General features: G+C 49.4%; 1 protein-coding gene across 3 annotated transcripts in view; it reads left to right on the top strand.

The window, feature by feature from the left end:
* The window catches only part of XPC (XPC complex subunit, DNA damage recognition and repair factor), a 35,941-nt gene that overhangs the window by 13,234 nt on the left and 1,577 nt on the right, over window positions 1-21,130 (top strand). For 2 of the 3 annotated variants that reach the window (XM_036073655.2, XM_036073656.2), the window contains exons 4-15: window positions 4,925-5,048; window positions 6,038-6,122; window positions 7,646-7,803; window positions 8,292-8,412; window positions 11,277-11,366; window positions 12,248-13,147; window positions 14,432-14,592; window positions 17,952-18,033; window positions 18,890-19,024; window positions 19,105-19,274; window positions 19,912-20,005; window positions 20,556-20,645. In XM_036073655.2, the coding sequence (XP_035929548.1) occupies window positions 4,925-5,048; window positions 6,038-6,122; window positions 7,646-7,803; window positions 8,292-8,412; window positions 11,277-11,366; window positions 12,248-13,147; window positions 14,432-14,592; window positions 17,952-18,033; window positions 18,890-19,024; window positions 19,105-19,274; window positions 19,912-20,005; window positions 20,556-20,645 (2,210 nt within the window). The remainder of the gene's footprint in view (window positions 1-4,924; window positions 5,049-6,037; window positions 6,123-7,645; window positions 7,804-8,291; window positions 8,413-11,276; window positions 11,367-12,247; window positions 13,148-14,431; window positions 14,593-17,951; window positions 18,034-18,889; window positions 19,025-19,104; window positions 19,275-19,911; window positions 20,006-20,555; window positions 20,646-21,130) is intronic. The other variant, XM_078074671.1, reaches the window with a different exon arrangement.

Raw genomic sequence — 21,130 nt, 5'->3', positions numbered from 1 at the left:
CCAACAAACAAAAGCCCAGGGCCAGATGGCTTCCCAGGGGAATTCTACCAAACATTCAAAGAAGAATTAATACCTATTCTTCTGAAACTGTTCCAAAAAATAGAAATGGAAGGAAAACTTCCAGACTTGTTTTATGAGGCCACCATTACCTTGATCCCAAAACCAGACAAAGACCCCATCAGAAGGGAGAATTACAGACCAATATCCTTGATGAACATGGATGCAAAAATTCTCACCAAAATACTAGCCAATAGGATCCAACAGTACATTAAAAGGATTATTCACCACGACCAAATGGGATTTACCCCTGGGCTGCAAGGTTGGTTCAACATCCGCAAATCAATCAACATGATACAATACATTAACAAAAGAAAGAACAAGAATCATATGATCCTCTCAATAGATGCAGAAAAAGCATTTGACAAAGTACAGTATCCTTTTTTGATCGAAACTCTTCAGAGTATAGGGATAGAGGGTACATACCTCAATATCATAAAAGCCATCTATGAAAAACCTACAGCAAATATCATTCTCAGTGGGGAAAAACTGAGAGCTTTCCCCCTAAGGTCAGGAACACGGCAGGAATGTCCACTATCACCACTGCTATTCCACATAGTATTAGAAGTCCTAGCCACAGCAATCAGACAACAAAAAGAAATCAAAGGCATCCAAATCGGCAAAGAGGAAGTCAAACTCTCACTCTTTGCAGATGATACGATACTTTATGTGGAAAACCCAAAAGACTCCACCCCAAAACTGCTAGAACTCATACAGGAATTCAATAAAGTGGCAGGATATAAAATCAATGCACAGAAATCAGTGGCATTCCTATACACCAACAACAAGACAGAAGAAAGAGAAATTAAGGAGTCGATCCCATTTATAATTGCACCCAAAACCATAAGATACCTAGGAATAAATCTAACCAAAGAGGCAAAGGATCTGTACTCAGAAAACTATAAAATACTCATAAAAGAAATTGAGGAAGACACAAAGAAATGGAAAAACATTCCATGCTCATGGATTGGAAGAACAAATATTGTAAAGATGTCAATGCTACCTAGACCAATCTACACATTCAATGCGATCCCCATCAAAATACCATCCACTTTTTTCAAAGAAATGGAACAAATAATCCTAAAATTTGTATGGAACCAGAAAAGACCCCGAATAGCCAGAGGAATGTTGAAAAAGAAAAGCAAAGCTGGCGGCATCACGATTCCGGACCTCCAGCTCTATTACAAAGCTGTCATCATCAAGACAGTATGGTACTGGCACAAAAACAGACACATAGATCAATGGAACAGAATAGAGAGCCCAGAAATGGACCCTCAACTCTATGGTCAACTAATCTTTGACAAAGCAGGAAAGAATGTCCAATGGAAAAAAGATAGTCTCTTCAACAAATGGTGTTGGGAAAATTGGACAGCCACATGCAGAAGAATGAAACTGGACCATTTCCTTACACCACACACAAAAATAGACTCCAAATGGTTGAAAGACCTCAATGTGAGACAGGAGTCCATCAAAATCCTAAAGGAGAACACAGGCAGCAACCTCTTCGACCTCAGCCATAGCAACTTCTTCCTAGAAACATCGCCAAAGGCAAAGGAAGCAAGGGCAATATGAACTATTGGGACTTCATCAAGATAAAAAGCTTTTGCACAGCAAAAGAAACAGTCAACAAAACCAAAAGACAACCGACAGAATGGGAGAAGATATTTGCAAATGACATATCGGATAAAGGGCTAGTATCCAAAATCCATAAAGAACTTACCAAACTCAACACCCAAAGAACAAAGAATCCAATCAAGAAATGGGCAGAAGACATGAACAGACATTTTTCCAAAGAAGACATCCAAATGGCCAACAGACACATGAAAAAGTGCTCAACATCGCTCGGCATCAGGGAAATCCAAATCAAAACTTCAATGAGATACCACCTCACACCAGTCAGAATGGCTAAAATTAACAAGTCAGGAAATGACAGGTGTTGGCAGGGATGCGGAGAAAGGGGAACCCTCCTACACTGTTGGTGGGAATGCAAGCTGGTGCAACCACTCTGGAAAACAGTATGGGGGTTCCTCAAAAAGTTGAAAATAGAGCTACCATACGATCCAGCAATTACACTACTGGGTATTTACCCCAAAGATACAAATGTAGGGATCTGAAGGGGTACGTGCACCCTGATGTTTATAGCAGCAATGTCCACAATAGCCAAACTGTGGAAAGAGCCAAGATGTCCATGGACAGATGAATGGATAAAGAAGATTTGGTATATATATACAATGGAATATTATGCAGCCATCAAAAGGAATGAGATCTTGCCATTTGCAACGATGTGGATGGAACTGGAGGGTGTTATGCTGAGCGAAATAACTCAATCAGAGAAAGACATGTATCATACGACCTCACTGGTATGAGGAATTCTTAATCTCAGGAAACAAACTGAGGGTTGCTGGAGTGGGGGGTGGGGTGGGAGGGATGGGGTGGCTGGGTGATAGACACTGGGGAGGGTATGTGCATTGTGAATTGTGCAAGATTGTTGAATCACAGATCTGTACCTCTGAAACAAATAATGCAATATATGTTAAGAAAAAAAAAAAGAAGAAGATAGCAGGAGGGGAAGAATGAAGGGGGGGAAATCGGAGGGGGAGACGAACCATGAGAGACGATGGACTCTGAAAAACAAACTGAGGGTTCTAGAGGGGAGGGTGATAGGAGGATGGGTTAGCCTGGTGATGGGTATTAAAGAGGGCACTTTCTGCATGGAGCACTGGGTGTTATGCACAAACAATGAATCATGGAACACTACATCAAAAACTAATGATGTAATGTATGGTGATTAACGTAACAATAAAAAAAGAATATAGAATTAAAAAAAAAAAAGAAAATGAAAAGCCCCTAAATGTTACAGAAATATCCTTCATAGCTGTTGTTTGCTTGTTTCTAATCCAGGGTCTAATCAAGGTGTGAGTTATACCTCTTTAGTCTCCCTTAGCCTAGAATGGTGCACCCCACCCAGCATCTTTTTTTGCTTTTTGTAGCACTGCTGTTTTTGAGGAGTCCTGGCCTCTTCTTTGTGGGATGTCTCTTATTCTAGTTTTGTCTGATAAATAGCACCTCAGGGTGGTGGTAAACGTGTTTCAGTATCCCCTGGGTTCTTATAAACTGTAAGTTAAGACTTGATTGAATTTAGGTTAAACTTTTTTTTTTTGCAAAAATACTTCATACTTTTGTACTTCATACTGCATCCATTAAGAGGCTCCTAATGTCAGTTTGTCCTACTAGTGATGCTAAGTGTGATCATATAATGTGGTTCTGGTAGATTGTGACAATATAAAGGTACATTTTTCCTCTGTAATTAACCATCTTGGGTGGTACTCTGATTCTGTGTGAATATCTTATTCTCCAGTAACTTTTTACTTCATGGTTTTTAGTATGCATTTATCTTTACTGAATCAAAGATTTTTTTTTTTTTAAGATTTTTGTTTATTTATTTGACAGAGAGAGACACAGCGAGAGAGGGAACACAAGCAGAGGGAGTGGGAGAGGGAGAAGCAGGCTTCCCTCTGAGCAGGGAGCCTGATGCGGGGCTCGATCCCAGGACCCTGGGATCATGACCTGAGCCGAAGGCAGACACTTAACGACTGAGCCATCCAGGCGCCCCTGAATCAAAGATTATTTTAATGAGCATCGCAAAATGGAACTTTCTGATTCTGTCATCTCATACGCATTTATCAGATGACTTTGTAAAGAAGAGCTCTCTCTTTTAAGAATTTTATTTATTTTGAGTATCACTATGGACTTAGAGATATTTTAAAAACTCATGTGTTATCAGTTATCATCATTATACTTTTTGATCTTCAGATTGTCCCAGATTTGGCTAGTGAGAGCTCCTTTAAGCCAGCTACCTTACTGTGCCCTTTTGACATGGCCTCATTCTCAAAAATGTTTTTGAGAACATTTTTGTTTTTTGGCACAAGAAGATGTTCCAGGCCCATCCTATATTCTTCTTGCTCCAGACCTATAATCAACTTTTGTTTCTCCAGGAAAGCCTGGCTCATTCATTAGTGACTGGTATGTAGAAACCATATCTTGGCATTAGGTGTGTTCATTGCCAATGGGGTGTCACTGCTTCTGGGCCCAGAGCCTCTTTAAAGGGGCCTTTGCTAATGAAGTTCACAGATCCAGTTTAGTGAATTCAGTTTATTTCAGCTAGGGTTTACAAGTGATGTAAAGGATAAAGAGATAAAAAAGATGCATTCCTTATCATTACAAGTTTGCAGTTGGGGCTGGAAGACCACTAAATCATGCCTGTATATGAAGCAAATTATGATATGCATTATTGTAGTACAGAATAGGAAATTGTTCTTTGGGGTTTTTTTTCTCTTGGAGAAAAACTGTCTCTACTAAAACACACACGTGAGCATTAGTTCCTTGATACCAGAGGTGTGGTTCTAATTCAACTCAGTATCTCTGTGCCTCAGTTTCCTCCTCTAAGGGCTGTTTCTCTGGGTTGTTCAAGTTAAATGAGAAATAAATGTAAAACAGCACAGTCTGTGGCATTTTTGAGATACTCAAAGCATTGTAGGAGTAGGGGTCTCCTACCTTGCATCTGTTCTTCACTCCCTGCAGAACCTCCATTTTGTTCAGTATGATAGCTATCATAATAATTATTATTATTAATAGTTTTTTAAAAAGATTTTATTCATTTATTTTGAGAGAGAGAGAGCGCAGTGAGGAGGGGCAGAGGGAGAAGAATCTCAAGCAGACTCCACGCTCAGCGTGGAGCCTGATGTGGGGCTCGATCCCATGACCCTGAGATCATGACCTGAGCTGAAACCAAGAGTTGGCCACTTAACCAACTGAGCCACCAGGTGCCCCTATTATTACTGATTTAAAAAAATATTATTGTTGATAGAACTTGGTGAACCTGTGCCAGGTGACGTGGGAGAAAATGCAGCCTTCTCTAAATCTGTCCTGCCTGTGAAACCAGTGGAGATAGAGATTGAAACACCCCAGCAGGCGAAAGCAAGGGAAAGAAGGTAAGATTGTCTTACCTTGTCTCTAGATTCCTGTCACACATAATGAGCAAGAGCTGCTACTTAACACAAGTTTTTGAGAAACACATAGGAGACGGGGGCTGAGTACCAATGTGGTTAGGAGCCTTAGGTGAGAGAGTCCCAGGTTCAAGAATCCTGGTTTGTTCTCTGGCTGGGGCAGACATGGGAAGAGGAAATTCTTAGTGTTGAACATCTGGTGTGTGCCGAGGACTCTGTAGGTTGTCCATTGTCTTACTTAAACTTGAAGATAGTGTGTGGATGAGATCGTGGAGGCTCAGAGAAGTTAAGTAACATTTCAGGAGTCACTCAGCCAGGGAGCAGATGAGCCAAGATCCAAATCCCTCTCTGGCCAACTTGACACTTATGCTTTCGCACCACATTACACTGCGCGATTTGAGCCAGTGCCCCCCTATGGTAGGGAGCCCCCACTCCATCCCAGGATCCCCAGGACCAGTGCAGCCACTGGTGGCTTGGGAACGTGAGCACAACGCCCGGCAGTTAATTGGCGAATTGAGTCCCACTCTGTGTGCACTCTGCACATTGATGGGCACATCATTAGGCACGAAGGAGGAGGACAGATGCATGGGACACAGGCATGAAAGAGATCACACAGCAGAACAGCACCGTACAAATGAGTGTGCACCAATTTAGCACGGAAGTACTGGTGCAAAGGACCGAATCAGTAGTCGGGAGGTCAGACAGGCAGGGAAGCCTCCTTGGAGGATGTGTGTTTCAAAGCACGGCTGTGAGGCGTGACAGGTGGAGAATGTCCCGAGCCAAGGTGTGCAGGTGACAAGGAGCAGAAAAGCCAGCAGAAAACAGCCAGCTTGCTGGTGTGCCCGAGTAGCACAGCCTCGGGCAGGAGAACCAGGAGAGTGATTCAGGAGCTATGACGTGGGACTGGGGACTGGGCTCAGGGCTCAGGGCTCAGTCTCCCACTTCATTCTCGGATTTTTCCATGTGCATGGCAGTGAAAGGATAAAAGTGGAGTTTGAGACCTATCTTCGGAGGATGATGAAACGTTTTGGTAAAGAAGTCCGCGAGGACACGCACAAGGTAAGGGCAAGGGCAGGGGGCGAAGGGACAGTGTCCTCTCTGTCGAGGCAGGGCGGTGTGGTGCACGCAACTTCGCTTCTCAGTCAAGCCTGGCTTTGTTTGGCTTCTCTACTCACTGTGTGGCCTTGGCGAGTTTCTTTGTCTCCCTGAGCCTTGGTTTCCTCATCTTTGAGGTGGGGGGTGATAAGTGCCTGCCTCGGAGGGGGTTGTGGGGACGGAGCAAACATGACACGCAAGGTCCGGAGCACAGAGCCGGCACAAAGCAGGGCCGGACCCACAGGCACTCTCCCGCCATCCCTTCCTCCACCTGTTTCATAACCTCAGTTCCCACCACCGCTGAAGAGACGGTGTCTTTGACTTCAGGGGGCAGTTATTGAACCGCATCATGGACCTCGCAAGGTACTTGGCTTTGTGGGGTTAGAGACTTGTATAAAGCTTCTTTCCTGCCATTAAGGAGCATCTGATCTCAGAGATGGAACAAGACAGACTTCAAAACAGGACATTCAAGACTCAGAACACGGAAGGGGACCGGTGTGGGTCAGGTGGCTGAGGAAGGCGGCTTTATTTAAGAGAAAGGCCAGCGGGGAGCGGTGGGGGGAGGGCGGAGCTGGGGAGGCTGCCCGCGCCAAGTGCAGAGGGCACGGCAGGACAGCCCGTGTGTCTGCGTCTTGGACGGTACGTGCGTTGGCCTGTGAGTGAGGGAAGGGCGCTTGGATGTCCCCCTGATGGGCAGCGGGCAGCCAGAGCGGGTAGAGCTGGCAGGGCTGGAAGAGACGGTGTGTCTGCAGCAGCCGCAGAAATGGGGAGATGAGACGAGCACGGAGCAAGGACGGTGAGGAGACGAGACACCCGCCTCCCTGAGGCCTTGAGCACGTGAGACCGCTGTGCTGCTTGTAGCTTTGGGAAGAGGTGAAATGAAGGAAAGAGTTCGTATGACTCCAAGATGGGAAGCTCAAGTGAGGGGAGAAGAGCGGAGCCGTTGACTGAAATGGGGAGGTCCTCGGTGGGGAGGAAGGGAAAAGGATGTAAGGTTGTGGAGGAGGTGGTGAGGAGTCATGTGACCATCTCTGGAGCTCCGGTGGGGGGCCAGCTTGCCTTGGGGTCTGCAGCGGAAGAGGCTGGGTCCTGGCACCCAGGGAAGGGCGCAGAGAGCTGTCTGGTGAACCCGCGCTGTCCCCAGCTTGGACAGCTATTGGCGCTTGCGCAGTCTCTCCCTTCTCTCCCCCGACTCACTTTTCCTCCTGATCTTTTTGGAGCAAATCCTGCAGCATATGTTTAAAAGACAAGGCCTTTAAAAAAAAAAAAAAGTTTGTATTCTGCAATTTTGAGATTTGGTTATTTGAGGGAATAAGTATCTAGGGGGAAGACAGGGTGAAAAACATGATCTTGGGAAATGGCTAATGTTGGGATTTTTACTTCCCTGTGTGTAGAAATAACAAATGATTCCCGCCCACAAAACGTCTCTCAGTGTGGCAGCAAAAACCCTTCTAGTTCTCGGCCTGCCATCTTCCCCTTCTTTCCAGGTTCACCTGTTGTGCCTGCTGGCAAATGGTTTCTATCGAAGTAACATCTGCAGCCAGCCGGATCTGCTTGCTATTGGCCTGTCCATCATCCCAGCTCGCTTTACCAGAGTGCTACCTCAAGACGTGGATGCCTATTACCTGTCAAACCTGGTGAAATGGTATGGCCCTCCGGCCCATCCTGCGAAGCCCTAGTATAGGACTTGTGTCTCTCAGAGGCTGGGGGCAGGTCAGTTCCACAGACCTTCCCTGAGGGGTTCCTATATGCCGAGCCTTGAGCACAGCCTTGAAGATAGAGACACGTCAGGCATGCTCTCTGCCCTGGAAGAGCTCCTGGGCTGGCTGGGGAGACAGATGCACCCCAGGTAATCAGGATAGTGTGAGGAGCACTCGGGAAGAGGTCTGCTGGGGCCTGTAGGTGCACGGAGCAGCTGGGGGGCTGGGAACCTCCCAGGGACATGAAGTCTGCTGGGGTCTTCAGTGGTGAGCCGGGATCAGCCACACGGACTGGGAAGATGAGAACAGAGGCAGGCAAGGCTCACGATTCCCTTCTGAGACTCTCCTGTCTGATTTGCTTGGCTGTAAAAGGATAGCAAGCGTTCCTCTTCGCCCTGACCTGTGACACAGGGAACGCCTGGTTTCTCTCCAGGTTCGTTGGTACATTTACAGTTAATGCAGACCTCTCAACCAACGAGCGCAATGGTCTACAGACGACGTTGGAAAGGAGGTTTGCTATTTACTCTGCGCGGGATGATGAAGAGTTGGTCCATGTAAGTGATTCCTCTTGGTGCCACTATTTTCTAGGACCGTGAGCTAACCATGGCAGTCACGTGCCAGATACCATTCCGGTGTTTTCCATGTTCTTCCTTATTCAGTGCTTGTGAAATAAAAGAGGTTCTGAAGCTCAGAGAGGCCAAAGAACTTTCTCAGGGTCATTCCGCTGGTAAGCACTGGAGTCAGGTTCAGGACCAGTGTGTGGGGTGGAAAGCCTGCATTCGTTCTGTTGCTTGGTGTCCTGGGGCATTAAGCACGTACTTTTTGGTCAGGTGCCCTAGAATTGTTTCCATTAACTATTCAAAAATTATGTTCAGAAGTCCCAAGGAAATGTTTTTTCAAACCTTGTCTGCTGAAATCTGTCAGAAAGCTTTTCCCTACCTTCCGATTGGAGAAGTAACATTGGCCGGCAACAGTGCAGTGAGGAGAGTTCTGTCTACCGAAAATAGAGGTAGAAATATGGCTTTATCCCCAAAAGATTCCTATTCATTACATACACTTATATCTGAGCCCCAGCTTCTCTGTTTGTTTAGGGAAAGAGACCAGACTTCTTGGATCTTAAAAGCCCAAATGACTGGCATCTTTACCTCTCTTCTGATTCGGCTTGAAAAAGTCTAAGATATCTGACGTGGCCAGTGATATTGCCCTAATACCACCACCCAGGGAAAAGCATTAATATTAGAGACTTATCCTCCCAAACTCTGTTCCTGTGTGTATTTCCAAAATGTTTTACCCCCCCTAAAAGGCTACCATGTGCCCATTAAATAGTTACTCCCCATCCTACTCCCTCCAGCACCTGGCAGCCACAGTCTGCATTCTGTCCCTATGCATTTATGTATTCTGGATGTTTTTCGTGGAAGAAGTATCATGTGACCTTTTGTGTCTGGCTTCTTTCACTTAGCATAGCGTTTTCAAGGTTTATCCATGTTGTAGCTTGTGTCAGCACTTTGTTTCTTTTTATGGCTGCATATTATCCCATTGTATGGCTAGACCACATTTTGTGTATTTGTTAGTTCATGAACATTTAGGTTGTTTCCACCTCTTGGCTATTGTAAAGAGTACTACTATCAACATGTGTACATACTTGAGTACTTGTTTTCAGTTCTTTTAGGTATATACCCAGGAGTGGAGTTGCTGAGTCATTTTACGTTTAACTTTTTGAAGAATTGTCAAACTTTTCCACGGATGCCCCATTTTACATTCCCACCAGCAATGTACAAGGGCTCCAATTTCTCCAGATCTTCTCTAACATTTGTATTTTCCTTTTTTCTTTTTTATTCTAGCCATCCTAGTAAGTGTGAAGTGCTAGCTCATTGTGGATTGGATTTACATTTCCCTGGGGACTCATGATGGTTATCGCCTTCATGTGTATGTTGGCCATTCGTGTATCTTCTTCGGAGAAACGCCTATTCAAATCCTATGCCCGTTTTTTAGTTGTGTTCTTCGTCTTTTTATTGTTCAGTTGTGAGGTTTCCTTCTATATTCTAGATACTAACCTGCTCTCAGATATATGCAGATATTTTCTCTTATCCCGTAGGTTGTCTTTTCTGGAGAAAGTGTGTTGAGGCACAAAAATTTTAATTTTGATGAAGTCTGCTTTTTCTATTTTTCTTTTATTCCTTATACTTTTGGTGTCATATCTAAGAATCCAGTGCCAAATCTAAGGTCATGAAACTTTTCCCCCTTACATTTTCTTCTAAGAGTTTTACAGTTTCAGCTCTTACATCCATTTTGAGTCTTCCATACATTTTGAGTTAATGTTTATATATGATGTGAGGTCGCAGTTCGACTCCTTTTTGCATGTGGATATCTAGTTGTCCCGGTGTCCTTGGTTGAGGAGACTATTCTTCCAGCTCTTTGTTGTGTTATCTTCACTACTGGTTGAAGAGACAAGTCTTGGCACCCTCATCGAAAAGCAGTTGGCCGTCGGCATCTGGTTACTTTGAATTGCCTTTGGCCGTTGGGACTCCTTCGTCTCCTCCATCTGATAGTTTGTGGGTCTTCCCTCATCCTTCCTGTCTTGACACTTTTCAGACAACTGCTTAGGAATTTTGTAGAGTGTCTCTCAGTTTGGGTTTCTTTGATGTTTTCTCATCCTCCCCACCAAGCCGCTTTTAACTCCAGAAGAAATAGGCAAAAGTCATTATTTTTTTTGATATAACGCAGCGTCTCACAGAAAACACACCCTCCTGTTTCTGGCTTTCTCAGTTGGGCATTATAGTAGCTCATGAGACGCTGAGGTCTGCGTGGGAAGATCTTGCTCAGGTGCTTTATCACTGTCGCCGTTTTGGAGGTTCCTTCCCCTGAGGAGGCTCCCCTCCTTACAGGTAAACAGAAGTTGTAGGACTGCAGCCTCAGGTGGAAAGATTCGTTGTGGGGAAAATGGTAAACAGAATAGACTTTGGAGATCTGGTGATAATGATGTTTTCTACTTTTTCTTCTCAAAGTGATACTTCGTTTGTTTTATTTTATTCATAATTACAACACATGTTGAATACAGGAGATAGGTAAGCTGAAAAAAAAAATCACCTGTGAACACCCATAACCCAAAAATGGGTCCTTTTCTAAATACACATATATGTTTATATGCTTTTTTTTTTTTTTTACAAAAATTAACACTACACATTAAAAACCAAACTTCTCTTTTCATCTAATATGTAGTGAACATCTTTCCATTTTTCTACAAAGATAAATCTCTTCAGCATCATATTTAATACTGTGTAGGGTTCCTGGCGCCTGTTGTTCAGTTGTTTCTAACTTTTCCCTGTTATAAAAAAAACTACCACAACAAACACCATGGAATTAGTTAAATCCTAGATTTTTTTCTTAGGATAAATGCATCATTCTTTTCCCCCCGCAGATATTTTTACTGATCCTCCGGGCCCTGCAGCTCCAGACCCGACTGGTGCTGTCTCTCCAGCCGCTTCCTCTGAAGTTACCCACAGCAAAGGTGGGGTTCTCCTAAAAGGCAGTTGGCTCAGCAGGGAGGGAGAAATTACCAGACTTCCAACAAAAAAATTGGTCATTGGACTATTTTTACGGGTTGGCATTCATGGAGCATGGGCCCCTTGGAGCCTGCCTTGCTCACCCCTGTGTTGGGAAGACTGGACACCAATGGGCCTCCAGCAGCCTGAGCCTGGCATGCACAGAGGGGCCCGAGGGAGGGCCTGGCTCCATGGTGGGTTAGTTTCTGCCTTGTGATGCAGCAGATTGGCCCCGTTCTCCTGCTCCTTGGCCGTGTGGAGTGGTAAGGGGTGAGGGACTCTGTGTTCTGCTGCCATCTAAGGAGGAGGCTCAGCACTAGACTCGCTGTGCTGTCAGCACCGTCTGAAACTTAGTGGTCCAGAGGATTTAATTCCGTATTCTTAAAGCTGCAAGTTTATTAAGTCCATGAGTATTTGCTCGCAAGATATGTTATGTGCGAGGTGGGTATTATTGCCAAGGAAACTGAGACTCAGAGGTTTACACATAAGTAATAAATATTTGAGAAAATGTAAATAAACGTATATACTGTTGACTGAAACCACATAATGAATGAGAAGCAGAACTGGAGATGGAACCCAGGTTGGTCTGTTTCCGTTGCTGCCCCCACTCCCCTCCCCGAGCCAGGCGCTAGAGTGGAAAGAGTACACTGTGGCTTAGCTAAGATGCCACAGATTTTAGTGAATACATTCTTACATTCCTAAAGGATTGCCAGCTCGACTCTGTCTGAGCTGGGGACATCCTGTGTGTGCTGGTTCTATAGCCAGTGACTTAGCCCTGGCAGATTATAGGATCTCTATCATATCATGAGCACAAAGAGAAAAAACAAAATTTCCTGTTCTATTTAAGGGAAAGAAAGCTGCCAAGGAGACATCTGCAGAAGATCCTGGAGGCTCCTTGGAAACTTGCAGCCCAGTTCCAGAAAGCCAAACCAAACCCAAGACCAGCCAAGGAACCAGACAGGAGGCCACGTCTTCTAAGGGCCCTGGAGGTCCAAGTACCAAAGGGAAGAGGAGCAAGGCAGCCGTGGCCAAGAAGAAACGGAGAGAGCCCTCCTCCAGTGGGGAAGAGCACAAGGCGGGAGGGCGGCAGGAGGACACACAGAGACGTCGGCCTGGCCGGGCGCGGCAGGTGGCCTCCAGGGTGTCTTATAAAGAAGAGAGTGGGAGTGACAAGGGCAGCAGCGGCTCTGACTTCGAGCTCTCCAGCGGGGAAGCCCCTCATTCATCTGATGAGGATTCTGAGCCTGGCCTTCCCAGGCAGAGGAGGGCCCCAGCCCCCCAGAGGACAAAGGCAGGGTCCAAGAGTGACTCCAGGACCCAACGTGGAACGCACCCTCAGCACCCCACGCACCCTAGCTTTCCAGCAGCATCCACGAGCTCTTCAAGCAGTAAGAGTAAGCGAGGCAAGAAAATCTCCAGTGATGGTGAGAGGGCAGAAAGAGAGAAAGCAGCTGGTGTAGACCAGTGGCTAGAGGTGTTCTGTGAGCAGGAGGAAAAGTGGGTGTGTGTGGACTGTGTGCACGGTGTGGTAGGCCAGGCTCTGGCCTGTTACAAGTATGCCACCAAGCCCATGACCTACGTGGTGGGCATCGACGGTGATGGCTGGGTCCGGGATGTCACCCAGAGGTACGACCCAGACTGGATGACTGCGACCCGCAAGTGCCGGGTTGATGCCAAGTGGTGGGCTGAAACCCTGAGACCGTACCAGAGCCCGTTGGTGGAGAGGGAGAAGAAGGAAGACTCAGAGGTAAGGTCTGCTGTGGGCTCGAAGGCCCATCTTGGCACCCCTTCTATATGCCTGGCCCCGTGTGGGGGTATCTTTGTGTAATCCCCTGGAATTATCACAATACTTTAGACCTGGGATGACTATTGCCTTAATTTTACCAGTTAAAAATGGAGGATCTGAGAGATTAACTGCCTTGGTATTTGAACCCACATCTATCAGGCTTCAAAGCCGTTATACAGCATACTTTTAGTTATTGCCTAGTTGTAAATTTGGAGCTTTAAAATAATGTATGCAATCATATAAATTGCACTGAGTGAAAGAAGAAAAAACTCAGGAATGCAATGGCCATCTGTCCCCCCGCCCCGCTTGAGCCCCGAGTGCACGCTCACAGAAGCGCACATGGACATCCCTTCTTGGATCTAGAACACTCGTCTCCTGGGGAGAAAGGGACTCGGGAGGGCGCACAGGGAAGCAGACTGCTAAAGCAGTACAGTGTGTGCTAGGACTGCCCACTGACCCGAGCTCCTTGTGCACGGCAGTCGCGTGGGGTGGAGCTCAGCATTTGCCCGGATTTGCCCACGAATGATGCCCACTTTGTCGGGGCAGGTGAAGCATGGGTTTATTTAGCGTCCCCCGTAGCAGGGCAGTTCCCCAGTTCCGGTGCGTTGAGAGGGGCTGTTCCTGGTTCATCTTACTTAGATGTGACTGGGTGGGTGGGAATTGTGCAGACGGTGTCCCGACTGGCTATTTGAGGTGGAAGCTGCCCGAGCTTGGCCAGTCCGCGCTCATCTGCTGGGGCTGTTTGAAGAGATGCCAGGAGAGCTCAGGAGACCTTGATGACTAGCATGTGACTTACCGCAGTGGAATTGTCCGCTGAGAGATCAGAGTCCTGAAAGAAGTGCCGAGAGAACGAGTGTTCCTCACAGGGGACTAAGGAGAGGTACACGGCGCGAACGGCCCGTTTGAGGTTCCCGAGCAGGATCACGTAGGCCCGCATTGCAGAGGACGGAAGGCCTTCTTCCTGCGGAAAACCGTGTGTCCTCCCTGAGGGCTAGGGCTGGCCAGGGTGTCCGAGCACCGAGAATGAGTAGGTTAGATGACTTTCCACAGTTGCCACAGGCCACAGGACCCCATGCTTTATCTAAACCTGCCTAGTACCAGACTACAGACGCTATATTACAGTCACCGGTGCTCACGAAACCTCTGCTCCACCGTTCCCTGCACAAGGTGGTCGAGGGAATTGCCCGCCTCAGACCTCACCTCCTCTTCCAAACATGCTCAGCGTTGTCTCTCTGGCCTTTGCAGTTCCAGGCAAAGCACCTGGGCCAGCCTTTGCCGACTGTCATTGGCACATATAAGAACCACCCTCTGTATGCGCTGAAGAGGCATCTCCTGAAATACGAGGCCATCTACCCTGAGACAGCCGCGATTCTTGGCTATTGTCGTGGAGAAGCGGTCTACTCCAGGTGCGTGAGGCAGCCGGGTGGCCCTGTGGGCTTCCTGCTGGCCTGGGACTAGCGGCCTTCTGCGGGAGGGGCTGCTTACGTCAGCCCTTTTGTCAAACGGGATGAGCTGTGTGGTGTGTGTGTGTGTGTGGGTGTGTGCGCGCACCGTCCCATGGGGGCCACATGTAGAAGGGATTCTAGTTTGAAGATGAAAACCACAAGGGTTGAAAGACCAGCAGGTGCAAAAAAGTTATGGGGGAAAAATTAAAAAGTATGACCAGGTTTATATGGGACAATAGAAAATACACCCCTAAGATGTAAGTTACAAAACTACAAAAGGAGGGAATACAAGATTTGATCATGAAAATTAAAGGAAGCAGATGTCTTAATGGGGACAGGGCTTCTGTTTGGGAAGATGGAAAAGTTCTGGAGGTGCGTGGTGGGGACAGTTACTCAACAGTGTGAATGTACTTAATGCCACTGAACTGCACACCTAGAAATGGTTAAGATGGTACATTTTGTGTGTATTTTATCCACACTAAAGAAAATGGCCAAAGAAGAGGGGAAGGGAATAAGAGTTAGAAGAAGAATGTAAGATATATACAAAATTTAAACAAAAGAAATTTTTTTAAGATTACTTATTGAGAGAGAGCGTGCACATGTGAGAACGTGCAAGCAGGGTGGGGGCAGAGGGAAAGGGTTTCAAGCAGATTCGCTGCTGAGCACAGAGCCCAAAGCGGGGCTCCATGTCACGACCCTGAGATCATGGCCTGAGCCAAAATCCAAAGAGTCAGACACTTAACCGACGGCACCACCCAGGCGCCCCTAAAACAAAAAATCTTGGGACGCCTGGGTGGCTCAGTCATTAAGCATCTGCCTTCGGCTCAGGTCATGATCCCAGGGTCCTGGGATCGAGCCCCACATCGGGCTCCCTGCTCAGTGGAGAGCCTGCTTTTCCCTCCCCCACTCCCCCTGCTTGTGTTCACTCTCTCGCTGTGCCTCTGTCTGTCAAATAAAATCTTAAGGTGAGAGAGAAAAATAGAAGCAGAACTTTTAAGAAAAATAGCAATAGAAAGAAATTACAATGGAATACTACTCAGCCATCAAAAAAATGAAATCTTGCCACTTGCAGTGACGTGGAGGGAACTAGAGGGTATTAGGCTAAGTGAAAAAGTCAATCAGAGAAAGACAGTTATATGATCTCACTGATATGTGGAATTTAAGAAGCAAAACAGGATCATAGGGGAAGAGAGGAAACAATAAAACAAGACAAAATCAGGGAGACAAACCATAGGAGACTCTTAATCATAGGCAACAAACTGAGGGTTGCTGGAGGGGAGGGGCGTGGAGGGATGGGGTGGCTGGGTGATGGGCATTAAGGAGGGCATGTGATGGAATGAGCACTGGCTATTATTATATAAGACTGATGAATCACTGACCTCTACCTTTGAAACTATTAATATATGTTAGTTAATTGAATTTAAATGTGCCTCAAAAAAACAAAACAAAATGATAACTAAAAGAAGTGGCTTTTTAAAACACTGGAATGAAAGACCAAAAAATAGAGTAGAGGGTATTCTTAATAACCAGGACAAGAGAGAGAAAACAAGGCAACAGGGAAATCACAGGAGTAGGTGGTTCAAGGGCTCTGAGTGGGTGCAGCCCACTTCCTGCGTGCAGCCCTGCAGGGACCCAGCCTACACCCTCTGTTCAGGGTCTGTGGCTGAGCTTTCTGTTCCGTGTCAGGAGGCATCAGGCCTGGTCAGGGCCTCAGCTGCCGGCAGTCAGAGGCCCCAGGGCCCAGTCCCCCTGGTAGAGGTCGTAAGGCTCAGGCGTAAGGCACAGGTGGTTGAGGCAAAGCAGGTCCGGTGGGAAGGAAGCAGGTGTGGTCCACAGGGACTACCACGTCAGTCATCGGAGAAAGCATTAGAGGTAGACAGTGTTTTTGGTAGTAAAATATACAAAACCAAGTGTGCCATGTAACCATTTGTAAGCATACAGTTCAGTGGTGTTAAGTACATTGACTGGATCGTACAACCATCCCCACCATCCGTCTCCAGAACTTCTTCATCTTCCCAAGCGGAAACTCGGTCCCCATGAAACAGGATCTCCCCCCTCCCCCCCAGCCCCTGGCGGCCACCATGCCGCTGTCTGTGCGTTTGACTCCTTTGGGGACCTTATGTAAATGCGATCGTGCAGTATTCGTCCTTTGGGGACTGGCCTCCAGGGACGGGCACTTGCGGTGCTTCCCCTTTCGGCTGTGGTGAGCAGTGCCGCTGCGAACGTGGGTGCACACATAACTCTTTGAGATTCTGCTGTCACTTCTTTTGGGTGTATGTGCCCAGAAGTAGAATCGCTACTCGCATGGTAATTCTGTGTCTCACTTTTTGAAGCCTCAACCTCCTGCTTTCCGCAATGCCTGCCTTGTTTTCCGGTCCTACCAGCAGCATGCAAGAATGCCGGTTTCCCCCACCCTCGCCCACGCTTCCTTTCGGGTTTTTGGATAATAGCCGTCCTCATGGGTGTGAAGTGGTTAGAAGTTGAGGTTTATCCTGATGGGGCTGTGTCCACTTCCCCACTGTGCTCCTTTGAACGTCCTGACAGTGCCCGCCTGCCTCCCGGCCGCGCCCCCACGTGAAGACCATGACCGTGACGTAATTGCTCCTCTGGGTGATCAGAGCTGTGCAGCCTGCCGGGGGTGCCAGCCCTGACAGGACAGGCTCTGCTCCAGCACCCGGGCAGCGTCTGGTCTTCCTGCAGCCCGGCAAAGCACAGAGGACAGAGCTCATTATCCCTGGCTGGTAGAGGATGCCGCTGAGGCTCAGGAAGGGACAGTGGCTCGTGCGGGGTCCCCCCGCCAGGCCGTGGCACGAGGAGGTACGCACCGCATGCCTCCGATGGGGCCGGAGCCGGAGGGCCTGTTCTGCGCGCGGGAGCCCTCTCTCTGGCCAGAGTGCAGGGCTGCGAACTGAGGAAGAGATGAGCGCGCCCTGTCGGAGAAGGCTCAGTGAGGACGGCAGGTGGAACTCTTTGGAAAGTGGTCTTGCAAGGCCGGGTACAGCTCTTAGCTGTGGAAGGAGAGCGGAGCCAGAGGCTGTCTGTAATCACAGGCTGCCGGGAATCGTGACTGCCACGGGCGTGCATCTTCATTCCGTGGTCACTCAGTAGCTCGTGGTTCCAGTGTAAGTGGACACATCCCCGAGAAGATAGGAAGTCCAGGTTAGCTGTTCGCCCACCGCAGGTCCCCTGCTTCCCTCAGGAGCCGGGCCTGAGGAGAGAATCGAGGGCCGAGCCCTTCCTTCTGGGAGGCTGCGCGCGCAGCTCCTTCAGCCCGGTGTGAACTGAGTGTGTCCTGTGTCTCCCCCTGTTGGCTCCCGCAGGGATTGCGTGCATACCCTGCACTCCCGGGACACGTGGCTGAAACAGGCGAGAGTGGTGAGGCTGGGAGAAGTGCCCTACAAGGTAACCACGGCGGGCGCCCTGCAGGCAGAGGCCTGGGCACTGAGGGCTGCTGAGGGCGCGTGGGGAGAGGCATCCAGGGCTGACTTTTCTGGCTTGAGAAAGACTGGAGGAAGCGAAAAGCATTCAAATATGTCTTACTCTAATGGGGAATTTGTAAGATGGATCTTTCAGAGCAAGCAAGACATGTGACACTTAAGGGTTGTAAAACAGGCTGCACAGGACCCTTTCCAGAAAAATGTGCCGAGCCCTGCGCTAGAGGCGCCCGGTGCGTCTGTCCCACTCCTCCTTGGAGCACTTAGGCAGCCTTCTCGCTCGTCCTCCCCAGTGAGACTTTTGGCCACTAGACATGGTCGGGGAGTGTGCGAGGGGTCCTAAGCTGTCAGTGCCTTCCAGGATGCACGACACAGCTAGTTCCCGGGTTTAAATCCTGGCCCCGTCACTCACCTGGCCATGGGATTTCAGTGACTTCATCTCCGAGTCCCAGTCACCCTGTCTGTGATGAAAGTAGGGAGCGTGGTGTGGCGGGTGAAAGCCTGGCTCCGGACTGTGCTGTAGGCAGATGGTTTGCAGCTCCCGGGTCGCTCATCTGGCTGTGCAGTGGAGACAGCGATGGGACCCCCTTGCCGGGCACAGCCTGGGGCAGGGAGCGTCTGCAGGTGTTGGCTAGCGATGGCCGTCCCCGGGGTCGCGCTGGTACTGGGCCCTGTAAGGGGGTAAGAGGCACGTGCATCTCGGGTCCGTTGTGGAGGTGAAATGAGGCCATGGGTTTAGGAAAGCCCTCAGCACGGTGCCCGGTATACAGTAAGTGCTTAGGCAGCGGCAGTCCTTCTGTCAACTGGCTGTCCCTCCGGGGCAGATGGTGAAAGGCTACTCCAACCGGGCCCGGAAAGCCCGCCTCACTGAGCCGCAGCTGCAGGACCACAACGACCTGGGCCTGTTCGGCGAGTGGCAGACGGAGGAGTACCAGCCGCCTGTGGCTGTGGACGGCAAGGTGAGGGCAGCGCCCCGAGGGCTTGGGACCGGGCCGTGTCACGCTGCCGCTGGCCACACCCGCCCTGCCACCCTCTGCAGGTCCCCCGGAATGAGTTCGGGAACGTGTACCTCTTCCTGCCCAGCATGATGCCTGTCGGCTGCGTCCAGCTCAACCTGCCCAACCTGCACCGCGTGGCCCGCAAGCTGGACATCGACTGTGTCCAGGCCATCACCGGCTTCGATTTCCATAAAGGCTACTCCCATCCCATGTGCGTGAGGGGCCTTCCCCAGCGGCCGGCAGGAGGGCTGGGGCATCCTGGCGCAGGGGCAGGAAGTCCATGTGCAGATGGTTTGCAGCTCCCGGGTCGCTCATCTGGCTGTGCAGTGGAGACAGCGATGGGACCCCCTTGCCGGGCACAGCCTGGGGCAGGGAGCGTCTGCAGGTGTTGGCTAGCGGTGGCCGTCCCCGTTGGGTTGAGGCCATTTTCCAGGTTTTACTCTGCATTTGCCAAGTCAGCCTTAACACTTTACCTTTTACTTCCACACTTTCACTCTGGTGACTCTGCAGAGGCAGCAAAACCAGGGAAACCGCATGCTCCTGATGCCAGATGGAAACCGTCTCCTGGGGGCGGGGGCGGGGGAGCAAGCAAGGTCAGCACGCGTCCTGGTTAGGTGGCCTCTGTCCGCCCGGGGCGGGGGGCCTGGGGAGGACGCGGTGCCAGAGTCCACAGGCCTGCCTGGTGCATGGGTGCTGTCAGCGGCTGTGGCTGGGATCACGGCGCCTGACGCCGGAAAGCCTTTAGGGCTCCGAGCGCCTGGGAGCCGCTGGCCGGCCTCCGCAAGGGGGAGAAGAGGCCGGAGCAGGCGGCAGCCTCAAGTGAGGCCGTCCGCGTTGCGTGCTTACAGAACCGACGGGTACATTGTCTGCGAGGAATACAAAGATGTGCTCCTGGCCGCCTGGGAGAACGAGCAGGCGCTCATTGAGAAGCGGGAGAAGGAGGTGAGCCATCTGGCCAGGGCGGGGGCCTGAGGTGTGAAAGCAGAGTGGCAGGGGAACACGAGCCCCCAGGTGGGGCAGGTGCCTCATTTGATGGTGGGTTAAAACAGTAGAGGCCACGTGCCCCAAAGCTCTTTCCAGCTCTCGGACTTTGAGGAAGGCACCCTAGGGAGCCAGCCCCGGATAAACAGGGTCCTGCCTCCACCTCACCATCCAGCATCCGTGTCCACCATGTACTGGACCCCGGCTCCAGGGGCTACTGCACCTGCTGTCCACGCCTGCCTCTGCTGAAGGGAACTGCTGTGGTCCAAGCCTCCTCCTCAAAGATGTTAGAGTCGCTACCAGTTAAAAAGAGGCTTCTGTTTTGCTGCCTTTTATGTGCATCACTTTATAAATCACATTCCTTTTAAAACAGACTCGGCATGGTTGAGGGACTCTTTTAACCAAAAAGTCTTATTTTGGATCTTTATATGTTCATAGATTCCATCTTGATACTTCTCCTGAAAGTGACAGTACTTAACATTTTGTGTTCTCCGTTTCATTTTGCCGGCAGAAAAGAGAGAAGCGGGCCCTGGGGAACTGGAAGCTGCTGGTCAGGGGACTGCTCATCCGGGAGAGGCTGAAGCTTCGCTATGGGGACAAGGTCAGTGCGGCTCTTTTGGAAAGAAGACAAGCCCAGGTGGGAGAAGGGGACCCAGAACTGTGGGCCCGGATTCTGCCCAGAGATGCCTTGTGTTTTGACACCACAGTCCTGTGTCTCTGAGACATCTGTGTCCTAACCTTGTTGGGAAAGGTGTCCCTGGAGTCCACCTCAGCTGGCTCTTCCAGCCCCCAGCCCGACCCCGACATCCCTGTCCTGCTCCTGTCTGCCACAAGCAGGTGTCTGCCAGGGGTCTGATCTCGTGCTAAACCGATCCAGGGAGAGACAGGCTCCCTGCGCCTGTGGCCGTCCTCCAGGCCTGGGGTTGCTCACTTAAGTCACGTTTCATGGCACCTGCCCCGGCCTGGGCCAACCTGTGCGGAGTTGACATGCAGTCCTCAAAGGGCTCCCAGAGGGGCAGAGAGGCCCCTCCACGCGGCTGCGTGGTGAGATCAGGATTGGGTCAGACACAGAAATGTGCTCTGGGA

This window comes from Halichoerus grypus, chromosome 1, assembly GCF_964656455.1.
Source record: "Halichoerus grypus chromosome 1, mHalGry1.hap1.1, whole genome shotgun sequence".
NCBI lineage: Eukaryota > Metazoa > Chordata > Mammalia > Carnivora > Phocidae > Halichoerus > Halichoerus grypus.
The sequence above is the reverse complement of the archived record's forward strand: the minus strand, read 5'-3'. Positions and strand labels throughout refer to the sequence as shown.